This window comes from Oncorhynchus kisutch, linkage group LG11 (genome assembly GCF_002021735.2).
Source record: "Oncorhynchus kisutch isolate 150728-3 linkage group LG11, Okis_V2, whole genome shotgun sequence".
Classification (NCBI taxonomy): Eukaryota; Metazoa; Chordata; class Actinopteri; order Salmoniformes; family Salmonidae; genus Oncorhynchus; species Oncorhynchus kisutch.
In genome coordinates, this window is record NC_034184.2 from 28,957,797 (window position 1) to 28,982,612 (window position 24,816).

General features: G+C 43.9%; 1 protein-coding gene across 2 annotated transcripts in view; it reads left to right on the forward strand.

Annotated features, from left to right (window-relative positions):
- LOC109899782 (anaphase-promoting complex subunit 1) overlaps nucleotides 1-24,462 on the forward strand; it is a 57,330-nt gene extending 32,868 nt beyond the window's left edge. Inside the window, exons 24-49 of one of the 2 annotated variants that reach the window (XM_020495307.2) lie at nucleotides 329-365; nucleotides 823-896; nucleotides 1,007-1,191; nucleotides 1,304-1,530; nucleotides 3,300-3,418; nucleotides 5,121-5,392; nucleotides 6,215-6,449; nucleotides 7,866-7,957; nucleotides 8,254-8,388; nucleotides 9,609-9,691; nucleotides 9,945-10,023; nucleotides 10,352-10,426; nucleotides 10,843-10,904; nucleotides 11,015-11,105; nucleotides 11,179-11,232; nucleotides 11,356-11,549; nucleotides 12,963-13,049; nucleotides 13,583-13,700; nucleotides 16,984-17,061; nucleotides 17,357-17,424; nucleotides 19,239-19,377; nucleotides 20,168-20,254; nucleotides 20,587-20,682; nucleotides 21,363-21,564; nucleotides 23,788-23,922; nucleotides 24,109-24,462. In XM_020495307.2, the coding sequence (XP_020350896.2) occupies nucleotides 329-365; nucleotides 823-896; nucleotides 1,007-1,191; nucleotides 1,304-1,530; nucleotides 3,300-3,418; nucleotides 5,121-5,392; nucleotides 6,215-6,449; nucleotides 7,866-7,957; nucleotides 8,254-8,388; nucleotides 9,609-9,691; nucleotides 9,945-10,023; nucleotides 10,352-10,426; nucleotides 10,843-10,904; nucleotides 11,015-11,105; nucleotides 11,179-11,232; nucleotides 11,356-11,549; nucleotides 12,963-13,049; nucleotides 13,583-13,700; nucleotides 16,984-17,061; nucleotides 17,357-17,424; nucleotides 19,239-19,377; nucleotides 20,168-20,254; nucleotides 20,587-20,682; nucleotides 21,363-21,564; nucleotides 23,788-23,922; nucleotides 24,109-24,236 (3,152 nt within the window). In that variant the 3' untranslated portion in view covers nucleotides 24,237-24,462. The remainder of the gene's footprint in view (nucleotides 1-328; nucleotides 366-822; nucleotides 897-1,006; nucleotides 1,192-1,303; nucleotides 1,531-3,299; nucleotides 3,419-5,120; nucleotides 5,393-6,214; nucleotides 6,450-7,865; nucleotides 7,958-8,253; nucleotides 8,389-9,608; nucleotides 9,692-9,944; nucleotides 10,024-10,351; nucleotides 10,427-10,842; nucleotides 10,905-11,014; nucleotides 11,106-11,178; nucleotides 11,233-11,355; nucleotides 11,550-12,962; nucleotides 13,050-13,582; nucleotides 13,701-16,983; nucleotides 17,062-17,356; nucleotides 17,425-19,238; nucleotides 19,378-20,167; nucleotides 20,255-20,586; nucleotides 20,683-21,362; nucleotides 21,565-23,787; nucleotides 23,923-24,108) is intronic. The other variant, XM_031835597.1, reaches the window with a different exon arrangement.
- The last annotated feature ends 354 nt before the right edge of the window (nucleotides 24,463-24,816 follow it).

Consider the following 24,816-nt stretch of genomic DNA (forward strand, 5'->3'; position numbering starts at 1 on the left):
TAAGCTCATGAGGCATTTATCATTTATATTCTTCAAGAATCAATGGGTACATGGCATTTTAATTTGTCAGTCCGAAAATGTGTGTAGCAATTGCAGATTGCCCTTTTAATAAAGTTTCTAAAGAAATGTCCTTTGAAGTAACGCTGTAAATGAAAAGCTTCATTATTTGCAAGCATGATAATCTGAATGGCATTTTGGAATCGAGTATGGGCATTATGGTGACGATTGTGAGGCTTTGTCATTCTCCTGTTTTCTCTGACCCATTTCACAATTCCTTTATTGTGACAACTGAACTACAGCACTCGTGTGGCATCTCTCTCTCTCACAGGCCAGAAGAAGACTGTCATTGAATCAGCTTTGAGGAGGTAAAAACTTACCAGGAGCACATCCTGAATCACTTCCTTCTTATAGACTCTTTATTCACCATAAAGCATTTTCCCATAAAGCCAAAAGAAGGGTTCACTCCGTGTTATTAACTGGGTAGTTTGTGTCCTGGATGCTGATTTGCTGAAAGCCATGGTATTTCAGACAATATACAATGGGTAGGACTCAAAAATACTTGTTTACTGTTATATTTATGTTGGTAACCAGTTTATAATGGCAGTAAGGCATCTCTCGAGTTTGTGATATATGGCCCAATATACCACAGCTAAGGACTGTATCCAGGCACTCCACGAGGCGTTGGGCATAAGAACAGCCCTTAGCAGTGGTATATTGCTTAAATATACATCTAGTAATAGTAACAGCTATAAACTAGACTCTTGTCCTAACATTTTAACCATGATTTGAGACGGAGAAATGTAATCCCTGTTTCTCTTCCAGACCGAGCTGTATGAAGCCTGATGCTCCAAATGAAAGTTTGGCTGTAAAGCTTGTGGTTTGGCTAACATCAGAAGGTAAGACTTTACATCAGGCCTAGAAACATCTCCACAGCCTGTCTGTTATTGCTATGCTATGGAGTATTTGCTGGTGTGAGACTCTTTTTACATTCATGTGTTGTATTTAGGTTTCACATTGAAAGACCTGGAATCTGTGCCCTTTGGTGTGGCTCTGCCCATCAGAGATGCTATCTACCAGTGTCGAGAGCAACCCTGCTCTGACTGGTCAGAGGACGTCTGCCTATTGATTGGGCGACAGGATCTCACCAAACAAGCACACAAAGTGACCGTGGCCAAAGGCAAAGCTGTAAGTGTGAGTTTCTGGGGTTATTGGATGGTTTGGGCTTCATCCTTTACAACCTTGTGGATTTAGAGTTCATGTTTTTGTTTCTTGTGTGTTTGTTTATGTGTATGTGTGTACTCAGACGGTGGGACTGGGGCTGATGCTGGAGGCTCCAGCCACCACAGAGGCAGAGGAGGAGGAGGATGGTATGACAGATCTGAACCAGGACGTAATTAGTCTTATCTGGAGCCAGGACCTGCGCGTCCATGAGGCCAGACGTCTACTCCAGAGCTCCCGACCAGTCAGGGTCAGTGTGGTTCACCTGCCTGAGGTCAGCGACCACGAGTACATAGAGGAGAAGGAGAACAAGTGAGTAATATCGTTCAAGTGATTGCAGCTATCGTAGTCTCTTTCAAAAGCAGTCTGGGCCCACGTTATAGGCTATATCCAAATTCTGCTTAGTTTCAACCTTGCTTTTTAAATTTTTAAACAATTTTTTTGGTGTGCTCTGTAGTTAGCGGTTGGTATGTACACTGCTCCAAAAAATAAAGGGAACACTTAAACAACACAATGTAACTCCAAGTCAATCACACTTCTGTGAAATCAAACTGTCCACTTAGGAAGCAACACTGATTGACAATAAATTTCACATGCTGTTGTGCAAATGGAATAGACAACAGGTAGAAATTATAGGCAATTAGCAAGACACCCCCAATAAAGGAGTGGTTCTGCAGGTGGTGACCACAGACCACTTATCAGTTCCTATGCTTCCTGGCTGATGTTTTGGTCACTTTTGAATGCTGGCGGTGCTTTCACTCTAGTGGTAGCATGAGACGGAGTCTACAACCCACACAAGTGGCTCAGGTAGTGCAGCTCATCCAGGATGGCACATCAATGCGAGCTGTGGCAAGAAGGTTTGCTGTGTCTGTCAGTGTAGTGTCCAGAGCATGGCGTTACCAGGAGACAGGCCAGTACATCATGAGATGTGGAGGAGGTCGTAGGAGGGCAATAACCCAGCAGCAGGACCGCTACCTCCGCCTTTGTGCAAGGAGGAGCAGGAGGAGCACTGCCAGAGTCCTGCAAAATGACCTCCAGCAGGCCACAAATGTGCATGTGTCTGCTCAAACGGTCCGAAATAGACTCCATGAGGGTGGTATGAGGGCCCGACGTCCACAGGTGGGGGTTGTGTTTACAGCCCCACACCGTGCAGGACGTTTGGCATTTGCCAGAGAACACCAAGATTGGCCCTGTGCTCTTCACAGATGAAAGCAGGTTCACACAGAGCACATGTGACAGTCTGGAGACTCCGTGGAGAACGTTCTGCTGCCTGCAACATCCTCCAGCATGACCGGTTTGGCGGTGGGTCAGTCATGGTGTGGGGTGGCATTTCTTTGGGGGGGCCGCACAGCCCTCCATGTGCTCGCCAGAGGTAGCCTGGCTGCCATTAGGTACCGAGATGAGATCCTCAGACCCCTTGTGAGACCATATGCTGGTGCGGTTGGCCCTGGGTTCCTCCTAATGCAAGACAATGCTAGACCTCATGTGGCTGGAGTGTGTCAGCAGTTCCTGCGAGAGGAAGGCTTTGATGCTATGGACCGCCCGTTCCCCAGACCTGAATCCAATTGAGCACATCTGGGACATCATGTCTCGCTCCATCCACCAACGCCACGTTGCACCACAGACTGTCCAGGTGTTGGCGGATGCTTTAGTCCAGGTCTGGGAGGAGATCCCTCAGGACACCATCCGCCACCTCATCAGGAGCATGCCCAGGCGTTGTAGGGAGGTCATACAGGCACGTGGAGGCCACACACATTTACTGAGCCTCATTTTGACTTGTTTTAAGGACATTACATCAAAGTTGGATCAGCCTGTAGTGTGGTTTTCCACTTTAATTTTGAGTGTGACTCCAAATCCAGACCTCCATGGGTTGATAAATTTGATTTCCATTGATCATTTTTGTGTGATTTTGTTGTGAGCACATTCAACTATGTAAAGAAAAAAGTAGTTAATAAGAATATTTCATTCATTCAGATCTAGGATGTGTTATTTTAGTGTTCCCTTTATTTTTTTGAGTGGTGTACTTGGCTATTGTTCTGATGCCTCTCTCTCTCCATCCCTCTCTCTATCTCTTTGGGTAGACTGTTGCAGCTTTGCCAGCGTACCATGGCTCTGCCAGTCGGCAGAGGCCTGTTTACCCTCTTCTCCTACCACCCTGTGCCAACGGAGCCCCTACCAGTGCCCAAACTCAACCTTACTGGTACTGTATCCCTTAGGCCTTTCTCATACCTGTGTGTGTCTGGGAGATCGTGTCTGTCTTCAAACTAGTACTGGCCAATATATCATATTCATTTGAATGTATGTTTTTGCGTGATATTTCAAATGTCTGTATCGCAAGAATTACTTTTTATTACCTTCTCATTTACACCAGAGAGCTGAATATAATGTCAAGATGCCCCTACATTGGTAGTCGTCCCAAAACCGGGAATGCAGGCGACAAGCTTAGGTCCAAAATGAACCTCTAGAAACGCATTGTGCTTATTTTGGACAGGTTTTAGCGAGTGTGAAACCTCTCGCTTTGCCTTTTCCTCTCTGTTTACACACACCAAGCCCCTGCCACTCACACCAACAAAGTTGAGAGATCACTTCTTCCTCTCTGACAAGTGGTTTCAACTCGCTATTTGCATTTGAGGTTTGGTCCAACATAATTGGTAATATGGCCACTGAAACACATGGAGACATTATTTTACTGTAACAGAGAAGATAAGCCTTCTAACGAGACCCTTTTTTATGTCTCAACTACACATTGTGCCCAGAGCAGACACTACTAAAACAGGAGTATCAATGAACGTTGATTCTGGAAAATGAATGCTCAGTTTGTTGCGCGCGGCATTGCGGTACCACATACCACAAGCAGCATTTTAGCCAAAGACTGTTATACTAGCTGTCTAGTCTGTGTTTTCTAAATGTGCAATAAGCATAACACAATTTTATAAGGAATGGGCAACTCGTTCTCATTCTGAGGAATAAGGTAGGCCACTTGATTTCAACATCTGAACAAAGTGGACAGGCTAGCATGCTGGTCAAACAGTTGGAGACGGACAGAGGGGTGTTTTCATAACGATTCAACTGTTCTACCTTGTTAGCTAGCAAATAGATCCAAGTTGGCATATATAAAGATTAGCAAGCTACTCACTAGCACGTTGACTTGTGCTTGAGAGATTATTTGAGACCTGTTTTGAATTTTCTATAATGTCTGCTAAAAGAAGTTGGTCATTACATTTGTAACAAAAAGGGCATTTTCATAGAACGACTTGAAAGCCAGATCAGGGATTATTGCAGAAAAGCAGGTTAAACTATTTTGATAAAATAATTTAATTGTTAGTGGGGCTTATATTTAGCCTTCATTTCACACGCCCTAAATTTTTGAAATGCAGTGTATTTGACATTGACTTGTACATAAAGCTTATTTAGAGAACATCGAAATCGTGAATCTTAAGTTTGAAGAGAAAAATATATATATATATATACATTTAGGCCATATTGCCCAACCCTACTTCAAACACGTTTACAGAAATAGTTATGACAAAACATCAAGTACAGGAATATGTTGTTTTTCCTTTGAAGATCTGAGTAAAAAGGCTTTTCTCAGACTGTCTATGCAAGTTCAATCTCTGGGTGCGTTTTTAACAGCAGCCCACAAGAAAGCTCACAAAGCTCACTTTAGTCAGTCTGGATCTGTAATTACAGCTGGTGCTTCAGTGTGTTGCGTTTTAGGACAAGGGAAAGAATGCAATGTGTGTGATCACTGTGATGAGAAGCAGAGACTTATTTTGAACCCGGCAGGCCATGTTTACATTGCTCCTTGGTGCTAACGTGATTCTGGCCTAAATGTCGAGAATGCATGCATGCGTGTGGAGTTTGTCAGAATACGATATGGAGTCCTGTGTTTCTGGTGACAGGTCGTGCGCCCCCTCAGAACACCATGGTAGATCTGAACAGCGGGAACATTGACGTTCCTCCCAACATGACGAGCTGGTCCAGCTTTCACAATGGGGTGGCTGCGGGCCTGAAAATCGCTCCGGCCTCCCAGGTGGACTCTGCCTGGATCGCCTACAACAAACCCAAGAGCCCCGAGCTGGCCAACGAGTATGCAGGCTTCCTCATGGCTCTGGGCCTCAACGGACACCTCACCAAGCTGGCCACACTCAACATACATGACTACTTAACCAAGGTGAGCTTGCATGCAAACACAGGTTCTGCGGTTGAGTTTAGTCGTGTACCTTTTCTCATTACATGTTTTGAAGCTTCTCTAGATTGCACGTTGGTTTTAGCAGAAATTGTCTCTCGGCATCCTGTTATTTTTCTCACATGAAAGTGGGAAGGCCTCAGCGCGCTGAGAGCGGAGTTTCACTTTGACTTTTCCCTGGCAGTGACGCATAGCAACTTTCTCATTTCCAGTTAGGCCTGCCATAGAAGGCTGTGTGGTCATATCTTTCACATCTCTCAGCTCAGGAAAGATCAGTGGTTATTTACTACAGTATACGATTTTACTACTATTCTCATTCTTGCTAGCTTATCACCTGTGCCAGGACAGATGAGCTTACATTGGAGCACAACATGTGGACTTTTAAAGGTCTGCTGCTGTACTGTTAATTAGGATATAGTACAGCAGTCTTTGATGGCTGAAAATTCATATTGAATTATTTAAGTATGAAAGGGATCAGGTGATTTACTCAAAATTAGTACTTTCAAATGTTCTCATTCATTTTGTTACGTAGCGTAATTCTGTGATGAAGGAGAAAATAACTTATTTTAGGCTGAACTACAGTGTAGTTTGGTTCCCCCAAAAAGAGGAAGAGGGCAAAAAATTACCTCACTCGGCACATGTTGAGCAAAGAGCTCTGATCTGTTATAACCTCGTTGTTTCATACTAGCTCCCCATTCAGACCTACACAGTAACTCATAATCTCTTGATTTGTTAATAAACAAGTGAACCCCTCTGTGTATAAAGTCCATGGGGGACTAATGAAAATGGCTGCCTGTGTGTCCTCAGGGCCACGAGATGACAAGCATCGGGCTGCTCCTGGGTGTGTCTGCAGCCAAGCTGAGCACCATGGACATGTCAATCACCCGCCTGCTGAGCATTCACATTCCCGCACTGCTCCCGCCCACCTCCACTGAGCTGGATGTACCGCACAATGTTCAGGTGGCGGCCGTGGTGGGCATCGGCCTGGTCTACCAGGGCACAGGACACCGCCACAATGCGGAGGTGCTGCTCGCTGAGATCGGTCAGTGATAGATACATCCCTAATGAAGTAAATGTTTTGTTGTCCCGTGGGGATATTTGCAGGGAGGAGGGCATACAACACTAAATACAATACAAGACACAAACTGTTTTGACATGGAACTGCTGGTCCCACTTAAAACAAACAACTTATAAATGCTTTATAATTGCATATGTAGACTTCAGATGCAACAGATGCGTCACATATCATTTCTAAGCATATGTCATGTTGTAAAGGGTGACATAACAGCTCCCAACGTATGATGCATTGCACAACCTAATTTCTTATGAGATTTTAGGATGGTTGCGCAAATTGTCACGTTTAATTCAAGTTTTACTGGGAAATGTCCATACAGCATCTGCATGCCAACCATTTAATTTCATGGGGATATTCATTTCGATCTTTAGTTAACAATAGTGTTGTTTTGAATTATGTACGCTGAGCAAATTTTAGCGCAGATGGTGTTAGCAAATCGCATATTTTGCGCTGTTGTTTTGGCCGCATGAGAGAGAGATTCGACCATTTGTACAATCAGTAACAGTATATTTCTATGCTGTTCTGTTATGTAGAGTAATATCATGTGATCTTGCAGACATTGATTCGCTCATGCGCAGAATCATCTGAACTTTAGCTGTCGGAAGCAGGGTTTCTGAGAACTCTGATCCGCAGCCTTGCCCTTTTATTTATTCACCGTCTTTATTTAACCTGGTCAGTTTACTCCGAGCATGTGTCATTGGCTTAGCATCACACTGTAGGCCTCACATGACAGTTACCCCTGACCTGCTCCAGGCCAGAACACAAGGTTTTCACCAGGTATGGCAGTTGCATCACATCAATACAGTTTCACACTGTTTCGATGGGGCAAGTCATTTCAGGTGGAATCTCACACTTCATATCAGCATCTTAATTTGCATGGGTTATGTCAGCCTTTTATAAAGCACATTCTTTTTTGGGGAAATGTACATAGTGTGTTATCACATTTAGCAGTGCACCCTACATATGGGGCTGTTATGTCACCCTTTAATAGTCCCTTTAGTTACAGTATGCTTAAGCCAGATGGTTTGTGAAGCGTCTATGTTGTGCCTGGATATTGAATAGATTATAGGTGCTGGCGCTCCAACCAAGATTTAAAAAATTGTCTGGACCGCTGAAGGGGGGGCCCTCAGTCCTTAGAATGTACAACTGAAATGTCTAAGGAAGGTTCAGCACGACAGCCTTATTCTCTTCAATGATTAGTATTGCTGTCATGTTTCGGAGCAAGCTTTGTTGTCAAGGCAGAACTTTCTCTAAGATGCCTCAGCAAAAAAAATTATATAATTGAAGTAAAATGTATTCCTTCAAATATGGTGCTTTGATGATGGAGCTTGCTCTGAAACTCCAATAGATATTGAAGTTAACAGATGTTGCTGCTTCCTGCAGGTCGACCCCCTGGTCCTGAGATGGAGTACTGTACAGACCGCGAGTCCTATTCCCTTGCCGCTGGGCTAGCCCTGGGCATGGTCTGTCTGGGGGTAAGTCTAGTAGTACACACTGCAATTACACTACTGGATCAGCTCTGCAGTAAGTTACTTACTGTATTCCTGTGTATGTAGAGAGGTAATAGAAAGAGGAAATGTTCTCACATGGACAGCACTCTTCATACGTCAAAAGGCTGAGAAATCATAAAAGGGTGCTGAATGAAAAAGGTGACTAAATGCATCACTAGCGTTCACTCAGGATGTGGATCATCTAAAAAAAAAACAGAAGGGGAGAGTTTCTCAGTCACTGAATGATCCCTTTCACTCCCACCCGCTCTCTCTCTCCATAGCATGGCAGTAACCTAATAGGTATGTCTGACCTGAACGTCCCTGAGCAGCTCTACCAGTACATGGTGGGGGGGCATCGACGCACCCACGCCGGCATCAACAGAGAAAAACACAAGTCCCCCAGCTACCAGATCAAGGTAAAGGGGAAAAAAAGCAAACTGCGAGACAACTTTCCTCACTTGTAGGCTGTTAGGTTCTAAATAAACGGAGTAAAAACTCAAATGCGAGTAAAGCTCAAACCAAGTTTATTCACCCACTGGGTCACACAGCTGCATAAGACAAAAACATGTTCCCACCAGCGCAAATATTTATACCCCCCCTTTAGACGGAGTCTCCTCCTTTCCTCTAAATACTTCTTTGCAGGAAGTTAAGTGATGTGGGTAATAAACTGTTCCTTCTCCCTTCATGTGACCTGACCTCATCCCCCATTCCTCACTAATCCACAGCTACAGTGGGGTAAAAAAGTATTTAGTCAGCCACCAATTGTGCAAGTTCTCCCACTTAAAAAGATGAGAGGCCTGTAATTTTCGTCATAGGTACACTTCAACTATGACAGACAAAATGAGAGAACCAATCCAGAAAATCACATTGTAGGATTTTTAATGAATTTATTTGCAAATTATGGTGGAAAATAAGTATTTGGTCAATAACAAAAGTGTATCTCAATACTTTGTTATATACCCTTTGTTGACAATGACAGAGTCAGAGTCTGTAAGTCTTCACAAGGTTTTCACACACTGTTGCTGGTATTTTGGCCCATTCCTCCATGCAGATCTCCTCTAGAGCAGTGATGTTTTGGGGCTGTTGCTGGGCAACATGGACTTTCAACTCCCTCCAAAGATTTTCTATGGGGTTGAGATCTGGAGACTGGCTAGGCCACTCCAGGACCTTGAAATGCTTCTTACGAAGCCACTCCTTTGTTGCCCGGGCGGTGTGTTTGGGATCATTGTCATGCTGAAAGACCCAGCCACGTTTCATCTTCAATGCCCTTGCTGATGGAAGGAGGTTTTCACTCAAAATCTCACGATACATGGCCCCATTCATTCTGTGATTTTCTGGATTTTTTCCCCCTCATTTTGTCAGTCATAGTTAAAGTGTACCAATGATGAAAATTACAGGCCTCTCATCTTTTTAAGTGGGAGAACTTGCACAATTGGTGGCTGACTAAATACGTTTTTTACCCCACTGTATCCACCCTTATCACTGACCGCAACCATGTGATTGCCTTTTCCTGATGGCACAAAACCAAGGTCTGACAGAATACACTGCCCATATACTTTGTCCCAACTGTGAGGGTTTCTGGTTGTCTCGGGTAAAAAAATAAAAAGTTAACTAATGCCCCTGTTCTTTGTGACAGGAGGGTGACACCATCAATGTGGACGTCACCTGTCCTGGAGCGACCCTGGCGCTGGCCATGATTTACCTGAAAACCAACAACAGGTGAGAATGGATTCCACCACCACCACTCTTATTCTCATATTAGATTAGCCTTCAATGAGACGCAATGTCCTATTCTCTTATACTTGACTCCACTCAGCATGCTCCCTTTATGTAATGGACTCTATCTAATCTTACACGGTGCATCACAGCACATCTTGTCCCCAGCGCTCCAGCACATACAAAAGGACTTCTTCAGTTATAAGCTATCACCTGGTTCTGGCTGCCATTAACACCTATTGTCACCCCTTCACAGGTCTATCGCGGATTGGCTGAAAGCTCCAGACACCATGTTCCTCCTGGATTTCATCAAACCAGAGTTTCTGCTTCTCAGGGTGAGTCAGTGCAGAGAAGCTCAGCTACTGTACTGGCCACTACGGACCTGCCTTATTCACTATGCCAGACCCCAGAGTGTGCAAAGCTGTCAAGGCAAAGGGTGGCTACTTTGAAGAATCTAAAATATATTTTTGCTTTCTACTTGATTCCATGTGTTATTTCAGAGTTTTGATGTCTTCACTAATATTCTACAATGTAGAAAATAGTAAAAATAAAGAAAAACCCTGGAATGAGTAGTTGTGTCCAAACTTTTGACTGGTACTGTATATAATTCAAAATGTCTGATCCACTACCTTTACACATTGTCACTGTCCTCTCCCTCCTCAGACACTGGCCAGGTGTATCATCATGTGGGATGAGATTCTACCCAACTCTGAGTGGGTGAGCAGCAATGTGCCTCAGGTAACTGCCCTGAATATGCACACATGCACGAACACCTCAGCTCATTAGACACAAGTCACTACCAGCACAAACCTCTACTCCGGACAAGTGGTAATATCATTTCGGCCTCGGGTTCAGTCCATAGAAGGCCCAGTCCATAGACATTAGAGGTTCAATCTGAGGCTCTTAATGTTGTTAGTTAGTCATACTGTGTGATGAACTTGTTAATGAATGACATCAGTGCTAATAAGGAAACTAAGTTTCAGTCCTCAAATGACTCTTTACTGCCAAGCGCGCATGACTGAGGCAACAAGGCTCAATGGCATTTCCTCCATCTGGACCCATTTACACGTCAACAAGATCAAATTAGTTAATATCCCCAAAACAATAACAATGATTATAGAATCAAAGATCGGTTTGCTTTGTTTTGAATCCAGATAATCCAAGAGAACATTGGGAACCCAGTGGTTTCAGAGGATTTGAACATGGAAACTTTAGCGTGAGTACAAACTGACTTTACGTAAAGTTTCCTTAGCTCTCTCCGCATGGCTGGATTTGAGTTGGTGTGTTTAGTCTCATAATGATGTGTGTGACAACTCCTGTCCTCAGCCAAGCCCATGACTACATAATTGCTGGAGCATGCATGGCGGTGGGATTTCGCTTCGCTGGCTCGGCCAACTCGGACGCATTCGACTGCTTGGTAAGAAGAGCAAACTTCAAAATAAGTTAGTTATTTGGCTAGTTCGTCTCTAACCCTTCTGTTTCTCGCACAGTACAAGTTTGCAAGGAGTTTCATGCAGTGTTTGACATCAGCGACAGCGACGGTTGTAAGTTTCACTGCTTTCATATTTCTCCCAACCATAATGTCCATTTACGCCAATAGAATACACTCAAGCTCCAAATCACCACAACCAATTTTTCTATCTGTGTCTCGGTGTCTCCTATGCTAGACGGGCCACTATAACCTGCAGACATGTCTGAGCATGGTGCTGCTGGCCCTGTCCATGGTGATGGCTGGCTCTGGTAACCTGAAGGTGCTGCAGCTCTGCCGCTTCCTCCACAAGAGGACCAGTGGAGAGATGAACTATGGCTTCCACATGGCCCACCACATGGCCCTGGGCCTGCTCTTCCTGGGAGGAGGGAGGTGAGACATGTTTTCACAACAGGTTTCAGCCAGCCTCTCCAATGATCATAGCTGACATAAATATTTATTGTACTGTCTTTTGCATTGAAAGTAAATCAAACATAATCTAGTCAAGGGATGTTTTACTTTTCACCTGTCATTTGTATCCGTATCAATATTGATTGTATGTTTTGCTGCAACACGTGTATAATGAGTTCATGAGGGGGTGTCCTGTTATGTGAGTGTTCTTTATAACAAATAGTTCAAATATCCCAGGGCTATGCAAACCGTGACTATGGGGTATCTAGTTTTATGTAACAATACTCATTACTGATGCTAAATCTGTCTCCTTATCAACATTTACTGGGCAAACCCTTTGATTTTAGACTTGCTGTTTTTAGACTTGCTTATTTTAGGGCTGACAATTGCAGGCCCACAACTTCAAGGTCGCAATTTGAATGCCCTTATTGTTGTATTCTTAGCCTATTCCGGCCTTGAACATACGCCTGCGTAAGGAAAGATTGTAGTGGGGATCAGACATATGGCGTCTTTCTTTTAATCTTTTCTTGCACTCACTCTATCTTTTTCTCTCTCTGGATGTGGTCTGTGGATAATTATTTCATCCTGCATAGTAACCAATCACCATACAGCCCTGCCAGTCTGGCTTTCATCATAGAACCTGAAGTGAAACATTTATCTTCTCATTTTGTGTAGCTACAGAGTTCCACAATGAGCCTAGTCTCAGCATAGGGAATGGGTCAATTCAAACATAGTAATATTGCTCAGGGACAAGTTTCTGAAAATGAATTTGAGAAGCGCTAAATGAACAGCCATTCTCAGTGAATATGTTACTCTACAGTTCAAGATGAGATCAGTGTTGAGCAAACATAAGTTGACTGTTGCTCTGTATGTTTGTGGGCCTTGTTATCAAGCTGACTTGTGTAGTAAATAGTGGTGTTTTTTTCACCTCTGTCTGTAATACACTTCGTAAAAACAGGAACATCCCAGCCAGTTCTCTTTATCTGTTGCCATGGAGAGTGGATGAGTGGCAGCTCGTGGGTTGAGAATTAATCTCTTCAGTTGGTATTTTAAGAGGAGGCGAGGCAACCCCTCACCTACACTAACCCGAACAAGTGATTTTTCTCTCCAAGCCGACACAATGGTTTGAACCAGCCTAAGCACACACTTAAGTGCAGTCATTTAAAAAAAGGGCTTTTATGAGCACAAATTACATCAGATGCCTAGCATTTCAAAACTGTTTCAAAACTTTGGCCCAGGCCAAATTCCTCATTTGTTCTTTGGACCTATTCGCCAAAAAAGGATTCTATTGTAATATGTGCCAACATCAACACTGATGTGATGTGCCTGTTTGTTTACATTTATGTCTGTATCCATGATGTAGTGGTCTGATGTTATCCCATTGTCCTCTCACAGGTACACTCTCAGCACCTCCAACTCGGCCATCGCTGCCTTGCTTTGTGCTCTCTACCCCCATTTCCCTGCCCACAGCACAGACAACCGGTAAGACACATAACCTCAGGGAATACAAACAGTAGGTACAGCTTATCAGAGCTCTAAAATGGCAGGATAGACAGAGCTAGACTTTCAATGACCATAATGAATTTGGTGTGTACTGTTTGAAAGTATTGCTGTTTTGAGCTGTAGATTTTAAGAATAACAAAATGTGCTGTGAGACTGGGAGGGAGTGTTACATGAGGCGAGATAAGAAAGTCATCAGAACTTCTACTGACAGAGCCAAGTCAAGCTCTCTAAGTCCATGACCATAATTAAGAGTAGTTAAAGAATACCATATAGACGAGGGCTATTCAAGTATTGCATATTTTTCGTTTCTACCTGGTAGGTGGTTTGTCTAATCATCTACAAATCAATTGATAATGTTCACTCATCTGGTCAGTTCCGGCCGGTTCTGACTCAGTTGATTAAATTGAATCAAGTTGATTTGATTTAGAAGGAAAGGGTGAAAAGCAGCAATGCTGTGGCCCTGCAGGTCCTTAATGTAAAATGTTTGTGTGTGTGTGATCTCTGTGCTTCAGGTACCACCTGCAGGCTTTGCGTCACCTGGGTGTCCTGGCGGCTGAGCCTCGTCTGCTGGTCCCAGTCGATGTGGACACACTGAAACCCTGCTACGCCCTGCTGGACGTCACATACAAGGTATTCAACTCAATGAGTTAGTCCCCAGTCAAAATACAACCTGTTGAGACCAATGCATGGTCATAACTCCCATTTAGTGTCAACCTAGCTGTGTCTGCTATGACCTTCATATGTGAAACGTTCAAGATGAGTCTGACTCATTCATTCAGAATTAAAGCCACGTGTTAAAACAATCACTGGAGACCCATGAACTTGAAAATGATGAAACTAAACAGGTGTTAATAGAGGGAAGTTAACATTTTGGAATGCACTTCCCAGTTTCAGTTTTGCATGTACTCATCTGAACCCTCACTATAGAGTTGATTGGTACAGTGCGCACTTGTATTAGTAAGAGGCAATAGCAGAAGTGTAAGCTACATGCAATTCCTTAGAATTTGGCCCTGCTAATAGTAGTAGCAACAAGCAACTGTTGACTTCCCTGTATTTAATAGTGATCTTGTTACACAGGAGAACTCAAGTTGAACCTTTTCACTCTCATTTACTGAAAGCGTCATAGGTGTCCGACTGGGCGCTCTCTTGCGTCATAAATGTTCCTGTGAACATAGTTCAGTTCATAGCCGTAGTTGTCACTTCCTCTATTTAGCCTTATTTGAGGAGGCTTTGGTACTGTGTCTGTCATTTCATTATTAGCCTAAAATTACATGCGCACAATTTTTTTTGTTGCCTTTATTTAACTATTTAAGAACAAATTCTTATTTACAATGATGGCCTACCAAAAGGCCTCCTGCCGGGACGGGGGATTAAAAATACGAAAACCGTTAATAGAAATATAGGACAAAACACACATCACAACAAGAAAGCCAACACAACATTACATAGAGACTGAAGATGACAACATAGCAAGGCAGCAACACATGACAACACAGCATGGTAGCAACACAACATGACAACAACATGGTAGCAACACAACATGGCAGCAGCAGAAAACATGGTACAAACATTATTGGGCATAGACAATAGCACAAAGGGCAAGAAGGTAGAGACAACAATATATCATGCAAAGCAGCCACAACTGTCAGTAAGAGCGTCCATGATTGAGTCTTTGAATGAACAGATTGAGATAAAACTGTCCAGTTTGAGTATTTGTTGCAGCTCGTTCCAGTTGCTAGCTGCAGCAAACTGAAAAGGCGAGCGACCCAGGGATGTGGGGACCTTTAACAGAATGTGACTGGCAGAACAGGTGTTCTATGTGCTCAATATATTGTTCTTGAGCACAGGGACATACAACAAGGTAACCTGCCTAAATTACTACCGACCCGTAGCATTCACGTCTGTAGTCATGAAGTTCTTTGAAAGGCTGGTCATGGCTCACATCAACACCATTATCCCAGAAACCCTAGAACCACTCCAATTTGCATACCACCCCAACAGATCCACAGATGATGCAATCTCTATTGCACTCCACACTGCCCTTTCACACCTGGACAAAAGGAACATGTGAGAATGCTATTCATTGACTACAGCTCAGCGTTCAACACCATAATGCCCTCGAAGCTCATCACTAAGCTAAGGACCCTGGGACTAAATAACTCCCTCTGCAACTTGATCCTAGACTTCCTGATGGGCTGCCCCCAGGTGATAAGGGTAGATGGCAACACATCACCCTGATAACAACAACACCATGATCCTCAACACGGGGGCCCCTCAGGGGTGCGTGCTCAGTCCCCTCCTGTACTCCCTCTACACTCATGACTGCACGGCCAGAAACGACTCCAACACCATCATTAAGTTTGCAGATGACACAACAGTTGTAGGTCTGATCATCACAAAGACGAGACCGCCTATAGGGAGGAGGTGTGAGACCTGGCCGTGTGGTGCCAGGACAACAACCTCTCCCTCAACGTGATCAAGATAAAGGAGATGATTGTGGACTACAGGAAAAAGAGGACCGAGCACACACCCGTTCTCATTGACGGGGCTGTAGTGGAGCAGGTTGAGAGCTTCAAGTTCCTTGGTGTCCACATCAACAACAAACAATCATGGTCCAAACACACCAAGAGTCGTGAAGAGGGTACGACACAACCTATTCCCCCTCAGGAGACTGAAAAGATTTGTCATGGGTCCTCAGATCCTCAAAGTTTACAGCTGCACAATCGAGAGCATCCGGTCTGGTTGCATCACTGCCTGGTATAGCAACTGCTTGGCCTTCCGACCACAAGGCACTTCAGAGGGTAGTGTGTACAGCCCAGTGCAACACTGGGGCCAAGCTTCCTGCCATCCAGGGCCTCTATACCAGGTGGTGTCAGAGGAAGAACCTAACAATTGTCAGACTCCAGCCACCCAAGTCATAGACTGTTCCCTCTGCTCCCGCACGGCAAGCAGTACCGGAGCGCCAAGTCTAGGTCCAAGAGGCTTCTAAACAGCTTCTACCCCCAAGTCATAAGACTCCTGAACATCTAATCAAATGGCTACCCAGACTATTTCCATTGCCCCCCCCCATATATTTTTCGATGCTGCTAGTCTCTTATCTATGCATATTCACTTTAACTCTACCTACATGTACAAATTACCTCGACTAACCGGCGCCCCCTGCACATTGACTCTGTACCGGTACCCACTGTATATAGCCTCGCTCTTGTTATTTTACTGCTGCTCTTTAATTATTTGTTACTTTTTTATTTCTGTAGGTATTTTTCTTAACTTCATTGTTAGTTAAGGGCTTGTAAGTAAGCATTTCACTGTAAGGTCTATATACCTGTTGTATTCGGTGCATGTGACAAATAACATGTGATTTCATATGGAGGATGAGGGCTGCAGTTAATATCTCAGATAGGGGGGAGTGAGGCCTGAGATGATGATGTGGCCGGGGACACTGCTTCTTCAAAGTCCAATATCTTGAAAACATGACTTCTGACATGCAACTGATTTTGGGACTGTATCAACAGTGAACTAATTTAAAAAATACCAAAATATAATTTTCGCCTGGAGTTTTCCTTGAAGGTCTGCTGAAGGTTGGGTTTGCGGGTTCACCATGAAGTGCTCCTTATTTCAATTACTCTGGAACAGCAGAGGGAGAGACATGCGGCGCACATCAATTATAATGACACCCCCTGCATATGTGCAATCACACACTTCACCTCTGCACGTACACACACACTGCATATGTTCGATGTTCACGATGATGTTGCATGCAGCACACGTGTAAATTTACATTTTCATTTTTTTGCGCAAAGAGCTTTAGTCCATGTTTCAGTTCATGTTACGTATGATGGCTGTGTGTTTCTGTGTTAATTTCTTCTTGAAAGTCTTCAGAGCATATTATTTTTTTTTTTCTCCGTATCAGGAGACTCCATGGTATGAGGAGACTACAGTGGAGCTGATGGCCCCCACCATGTTGCCTGAGCTGCAGCTCCTCAAAAAGGTAGAAGGAAATGTAGTACATTAGCAGACGAATGTAGTCAGGCTGCACAATCTTTATGTTTAGTCTTGTCAAGCAGGATGGTTGATGTCAACATGTTTGTTTGGAAATGAGTAATGCGATTTGGACTTTTATAAGCTTTTCTTACTACTTTTTTATAATACAATACAGGGAAGAAAGGTCACTTAGTGTGGTCAAACTCAGCTATTACAAGAAAATAATATGATATTTCCACATTGTTCTCAAAATAAAGTTTTAAAAGGTATTGGCTGACCTACTTGTTTTAATGTGCTTACAGGTGAAAGTAAAAGGACCAAGATACTGGGAGCTGTCCATAGACATGAGTAAAGGGACTCAACATCTAGAGTAAGTCCTCCACTTGTATGTGAAAAGTTTCTGGCCCAATATACAGATTCATTTCATAATATTTCTGTGGGTGAGAAGTTACCAGATCTATGTCCAGTGATGTCTTTACGGTACAGAGAGTTTGATGTGCTGCTGTAATGGTTGATAATGGCCGCAAATGTTTTGTCCATACTAACGAGCGACCCAAAATGTGTGTATTTGACTATATAAACTCAGCAAAAAAAGAAACGTCCCTTTTTCAGGACCCTGTCTTTCAAAGATAAGATAATTTGTAAAAATCCAAATAACTTCACAGATCTTCATTGTAAAGGGTTTAAACTGTTTCCCATGCTTGTTCAATGAACCATAAACAATTAATGAACATGCACCTGTGGAATGGTCGTTAAGACACTAACAGCTTACAGACGGTAGGCAATTAAGGTCACAGTTATGAAAACTTAGGACACTGAAGAGGCCTTTCTACTGACTCTGAAAAACACCAAAAGAAAGATGCCCAGGGTCCCTGCTCATCTGCGTGAAAGTGCCTTGGGCATGCTGCAAGGAGGCATGAGGATTGCAGATATGGCCAGGGAAATAAATTGCAATGTCTGTACTGTGACACGCCTAAGACAGTGCTACAGGGAGACATGATGGACAGCTGATCGTCCTCGCTGTGGCAGACCACATGTAACAACGCCTGCACAGGATCGGTGCATCCGAACATCACACCTGCGGGACAGGTACATCACAACTGCTCGGGCAGTTATTGTTGCCACCCAAATCAAATTTTATTGGTCACATACACATGGTTAACATCTGTTAAATGTGTATGTGACCAATACAATTTGATTTGATTTGGATGGCAACAACTGCCCGAGTTACACCAGGAATGCACAGTCCCTCCATCAGTGCTCAGACGGTCCGCAATAGGCTGAGAGAGGCTGGACTGAGGGCTTGTAGACCTGTTGTAAGGCAGGTCCTCACCAGACATCACCGGCAACAGCGTCGCCTATGGGCACAAACCCACGGTCGCTGGACCAGACAGGACTGGCAAAAATTGCTCTTCACTGACGAGTCGCGGTTTTGTTTCACCAGGGGTGATGGTCGAATTTGCATTTATCGTCGAAGGTATGAGCGTTACACCGAGGCCTCTACTCTGGAGCAGGATCGATTTGAGGTGGCAGGTCCGTCATGGTCTGGGGCGGTGTGTCACAGCATCATCAAACTGAGCTTGTTGTTATTGCAGGCAACCTCAATGCTGTGCGTTACAGGGAAGACATCCTCCTCCATCATGTGGTACCCTTCCTGTAGGCTCATCCTGACATGACCCTCCAGCATGACAATGCCACCAGCCATACTGCTCATTCAGACAGAAATGTCAGTGTTCTGCCATGGCCAGCGAAGAGCCCGGATCTCAATCCCATTGAGCACATCTGGGACCTGTTGGATCGGAGGGTGAGGGCTAGGGCCATTCCCCCCCAGAAATGTCTGGGAACTTGCAAGTGCCTTGGTGGAAGAGTGGGGTAACATCTCACAGCAAGAACTGGCAAATCTGGTGCATTCCATGAGGAGGAGATGCACTGCAGTACTTAATGCAGCTGGTGGCCACACCAGATACTGACTGTTACTTTTGATTTTGACCCCCACTTTGTTCAGGGACACATTATTCAATTTCTGTTTGTCACATGTCTGTGGAACTTGCTCAGTTTATTTTGGTTGTTGAATCTTACGTTCATACAAATATTTACACATGTTTGATGAAAATAAACGCAGTTGACAGTGAGAGGACGTTTATTTTTTTTTGCTGAGTAAACTTCTCTATATATGTGTTTTAGGTCCATTCTTTCCAGAGATGGGGTTCTGTATGTGAAGCTGCGTGCGGGGCAGCTGCCCTATAAGGATGACCCTCGGGGTTGGAAGAGTCTATTAGCGCCCAACGTCAACAACAGGAACTCAGAAGTCCGCACATTCAAGGTACAAACATCCTGGCTCTCCACTTACAATCCAATCCTTTTATGGTGCAAAAGAGGCACAACATGTTTCTATGTTAATGCTACTTTAGCACTATAGTAATATTGTATACATAGAAGGTTCAGTCATACTTTACCATGCAGGTCATATTTGAGAAGGTCTGATCACAAATTTCCTAGGTGGCAAAGTCCTGTTGGGTATGGCTTGCATACAGTATTTTTTTATTTAACTAGGCAAGTCAGTTGTAAGAACAAATTATTATTTACAATGACGGCCAACCGAGACAGAGGGTTAACTGCCTTGTTCAGGGGCAGAACGACAGATTTGTACCTTGTCAGCTCGGGGATCCTTTCGGTTACTGGCCCAACGCTCTAACCACTGGGCTATCTGCTAGACCAGTACACACATGTATTTCATTAGTATGTCAAGGTTGAGGAAATTGAATGGCTGAAATCAGTATAATAGACCTAGTATAATGAGTCAGAAAGGGTAAAAATAGGTCATATTGATGCTCATATAATCCCAGTATAACAAGGAGCAGTCACGTGACGTCACTCTGGAGTGGCAGAACGAAACCAATATGTCTTGACAGTATGTGTGACCACTTATTTCCCTGTTCACTCAATGTCAACCTCCATACCTGTCTATTGCCCAATAGCCTTCTCAGTCAATATGTCCCACTAGGTGCAATACATCATCCCTCATTGGAAACCTTCCAGAGCCCTTCAGTGTGCGTGCCTCCCTTAGGCACGATCAGGAGACCTTGTTGTAGCAGTTTTTTTTTCTCCCACAGCCCGAGGCCATCTCAACCTTCACCTCCGACGCTGCCTTGGTCTCCTTTGCTGAGTACTTTTGTAAATCCTCTGAGAGTGTGAAACATGTGAGTTGATTAGGAAAGTATGGTATATGGTGCAGCAGGAGGCACGTTTCAGCGATAGGTTAACATTCAAACACAGAGGAGAAATTTGACTTAGACTGCCTATGCTTCTCCCCTTGTGAATGCACTTGTTAATCACTTGAATCCTATTTACACCAGTTACATATTATATCCGTATATGTAATTGGAGACACTGAAATTGAAGGAGATTGGTGATAACCTTTTTGTTCATGATTTTATTTAAATTATTGAAACACCCTTCACTGTCCTATTTTATAAGTCAATTGATAAGCTCGCACTGAATGGCGCTTATATTTACTGTTGTCTTTGTCCAGAAACGGGACACTTTGGCCTTATTCTCTGCCATTCTATATGAGTGTGTCACTCAGGAGAACCCTGAGATGCTGCCGACATACATCGCTATTGATCAGGTAAGAAACATTAGAAATTACCCATACAATAGCAACAGTGGTCTCTCCAACCCTGTTCCTGGAGAGCTAAACTTTAGGATCTCGCTCCAACCCCAGTTGTAACTAACCTGATTCAGTTTGTCAACATGCTAATTATTAGAATAATGTGCACTAGATTAGGGTTGGAGTAAAACCCTACAGAACGGTAGTTCTCCAGGGAGAGGGTTGGATAGCCCTGATGTACATGCTCCCACTCATAGAATGCAACTGTATTACTGTTAGTTAAAAAGATTCACTTTGCAGAAATTGCTCTGCCATTTACTGGTTGCTAAAGTTCTAATAGTTCCCTAATTTCCGTTTATGTGATGACACAAGCAAGTATAGTGTAGAGAATCATTCACCATCTAAACCACTGTGAAATATACTTTCCGTAACCAAAAGTAAAAGACACAAAAAACTAAACTTAAGCACGGGAAGCATAGAAATATAGTACATGGAACAGATCTACCGCTTCTTAGACTTGCTTTCAATGAGAATGACAGGTCTATAATAAGTTTTCATAGATTGACTTTTCACACTGCAAACTGATGTCACTTCAATGTGCTCTCGATTGTATTTCTCCAATGTCTTCTCTCTCTCTCTCTGTGTGTGTGTGTGTGTGTGTGTGTGTGTGTGTGTGTGTTGACTGTTTTCTCCCCCAGGCGGTACGGACCCTGGAGCAGACGGAGATGTGTGAGACGTTTGCTCTGTGGCAAATGAGACTGGTGTTGGAGCTGTGTGAGAGCAGGGTGCTGCAGCACAGACTGAGGGAGGGGGCACAGGGCAGGGGGCTGCTGCTCAGCTCTGAGTTCCTGCCTGTCATGAAAAACTCTGCTGATGGCACCCTGGACCGCTGGCTCACTGGTGAGCAGTCTCAACACAGTGGTAGAGGCACAGAGGATAGAATATTAACACATCAACTATTAACACATTGAATGAACTGTACATTTGAATGTACACAGTACAGTTTGTACCAGTGTGTACCTGTACTGTGACACACAGTTCCTATCAATGGGACTGTACGTGCCAGAACATGTCTTTGGGTGTGACAACTAAAGACGTGGGAAACGTGGGAGGTGATTATGCCAGGCTTTCTTTCTCATGAAATATTGGCAAGTGGCAACCATCAATAGAAAATGGATTGTGATAGTCTTAAATTAGGAATAAATCAAATAAAATGTTATTTGTCACATGCGCCGAACACAACAGGTGTAGACAATACCGTGAAATGCTTACTTACAAGCACTTAACCAACAATGCGGTTTTAAGAAAATATTTACTAAATAAACGAAAGTAATTTTTATTTTATTTTTTAAGTAAGATAATAAACGAACAATAACGAGGCTATATAAAGGGGGTACCAGTACTGAGTCAATGTGCGGGGGTACAGGTTAGTCGAGGTAATTAGTAGGGGTAAAGTGACTATGCATAGATAATAAACAGCGAGTAGCAGCAGTGTAAAAACAAAGGGGGCAGGAGCTTTTTGACCTAGACTTGGCACGCCGGTAATGCTTGCCATGCGGTAGCACTGAGAAAAGTCTAACTTGGGTGACTGGAGTCTATGACAATTTTTTGGGGCCTTCCTCTGACACCGCCTAGTATATAGGTCCTGGGTGGCAGGAAGCTTGGCCCCAGTGATGTACTGGGCTGTACGCACTACCCTCTGTAGAGCCTTATGGTCAGATGCTGAGCAGTTGCCGTACCAGGCGGTGATGCAACCGGTCAGGATGATTTCAAGGGTGCAGTTGTAAACTTTTTGAGGATCTGAGGACCCATGCCAAATCTTTTCAGTCTTCTGAGGGGGAAAAGGTGTTGTTGTGCCCTCTTCACGACTGTCTTAGTGTGTTTGGACCATGATAGTTTGTTGGTGATGTGGACACCAAGGAACTTGAAGCTCTCAACCTGCTCCAGTACAGCCCTGTCTATGTGAATGGGGGTGTGTTCAGCCCTCCTTTTCCTGTAGTCCACGATCAGCTCCTTTGTCTTGCTCACGTTGAGGGAGAGGTTGTTGTCCATGCACCACACTGACAGGTCTCTGACCTCCTCCCTATAGGCTGTCTCGTCGGCCTAACGCTGTTGTGTTGTCAGCAAACTTAATGATGGTGTTTGAGTCGTATTAGGCCACGCAGTCGTGGGTGAACAGGGAGTACAGGAGGGGACTGAGCACACACTCCTGAGGTACCCCTGTGTTGAGGATCAGCTTGGCAGATGTGTTGTTGTCTACCCTTACTACCCGGGGGCGGCCCGTCGGGAAGTCCACGATTCAGTTGCAGAGGGGAGGTGTTTGGTCCCAGGGTCCTTAGCTTAGTGATGAGCTTTGCGGATGTAGCCTGTAATCAATGGCTTCTGGTTGGGATATGTATGTACGGTCACTGTGGGGACGATGTCGTCGATGCACTTATTGATGAAGCCGGTGACTGAGGTGGTTTACTCCTCAATGCCAATGGATGAATCCTGGAACATGTTCCAGTCCTGTAGCTAAGCATCTGCGTCATCTGACCACTTCCGTATTGAGTGAGTAACTGGTGTTTCTTGCTTTAGTTTTTGCTTGTAATCGGAATCGGGAGTATAGAATTATGGTCAGATTTTCCAAATGGAGGGCGAGGGAGAGATTTGTATGCGTCTGTGTGTGGAGTAAAGGTGGTCTAGAGTTTTTTTTTAAATTTTATTTTAAATTAATTTTTTAAAACTTCTGGTTGCATATGTGACATGCTAGTAGAAATAAGGTAAAACAGATTTAAGTTTGCCCGGATTAAAGTCCCCGGCCAGCTAGGAGCGCCGCTTCCGTATTAGCATGTTTTTGTTTGCTTATGGCCTTATACAGCTCCTTGAGTATGTCTTAGTTCCAGCATCGGTTTGTGTTGGTAAATGGACGGCTATGAAAAATATAGATGAACATTCTCTTGGTAGATAGTGTGGTCTACTGCTTATGAGGTGCTCTACCTCAGGCCAGCAATACCTCAAGACTTTCTTAATATTAGACATTGCGCACCAGCTGTTATTGTCAAACAATCAGGTCCATTACATGAGTGCATGTAACCTCTTTACATCTGACCTGTGTGTGAAACCCCTCCCCCGTCTCCACAGATAACAGCCATGTATTGAGGTCATACATGAGTGGCCAGTCCCTTACTGAGGACATGCTGTCCAACATGCTGGCGTGCTTCCTGGTTTACCACTCCATCCCCTGCCTCAGTAAGCTGTCTGCCACACACCTGGAAGGTAAACAACTTTGAGCTGAATGTTGTGGTTAGATTTACGTTTAGTTTGAACCTAACATGTTTACACTGGTGGTCTCTTATTTGGCTGACTGCTGGATTCTTATATCTGACTTTTGTCTCGTGTGGAGAAGTCGTCATGTCTCTGCTGGTCTCATGTTTCTACCAATCCACTCACTTGTTTCCACAGGAAGTACATCGTTCCCTGAGCTCCTGTTGAAGTTCAGTCAGCTGGGCATACCTGTACGCGCCCTGCTGCGTTTGGGCCCTCTGCTCCTAGGGACTGCGGGCTTCTGGACCGGACAACTGGCCTGTTGATATTACCCTGACCTTTGACCACTAACCTTGGTCTCTGACTTTACCCTGGTCTTGACCCACAAGGGTCACTCTGCAATGCTTGTTGCAGCTCGCAAGAAATGTATATGATATTACATTTCATTGTAAAGGCTTTCTTGATACAGATTGTATGTCAAATGTTTGTACTGTACTGTACTTTGTTTTCAATATATAATAATACAGTAAATAAAATGTGATTTGAGACTAATGTTAGTGTAAGTGACAAGAATTTGCACTGAATGTATTTAAAAGGTAAAGCTGTTAACTAACGTGGATGTGGTACATGTTATTTTGGCCAACTCTGTGTGGTTACAGTATTGCCATTTTGTATTTTCCATTTCGGCACGGGATATAGTCTAGACTGTTACCTTGAATTATCAGAACATTTGTTCCGGGAAAAAAAGTTCAGATATCAGTTCAGTCTCTGCAGTATGTTTTGGGAAGTAGTGCGTGGGCTGTGGTGCAACAGAATGCATTGGCCAGAGCTGTGATCTAACAACATAACTGCTCTGGGAACATTCCACAGTATAATGGAAAACATCCTGCAACAAATACCACACCC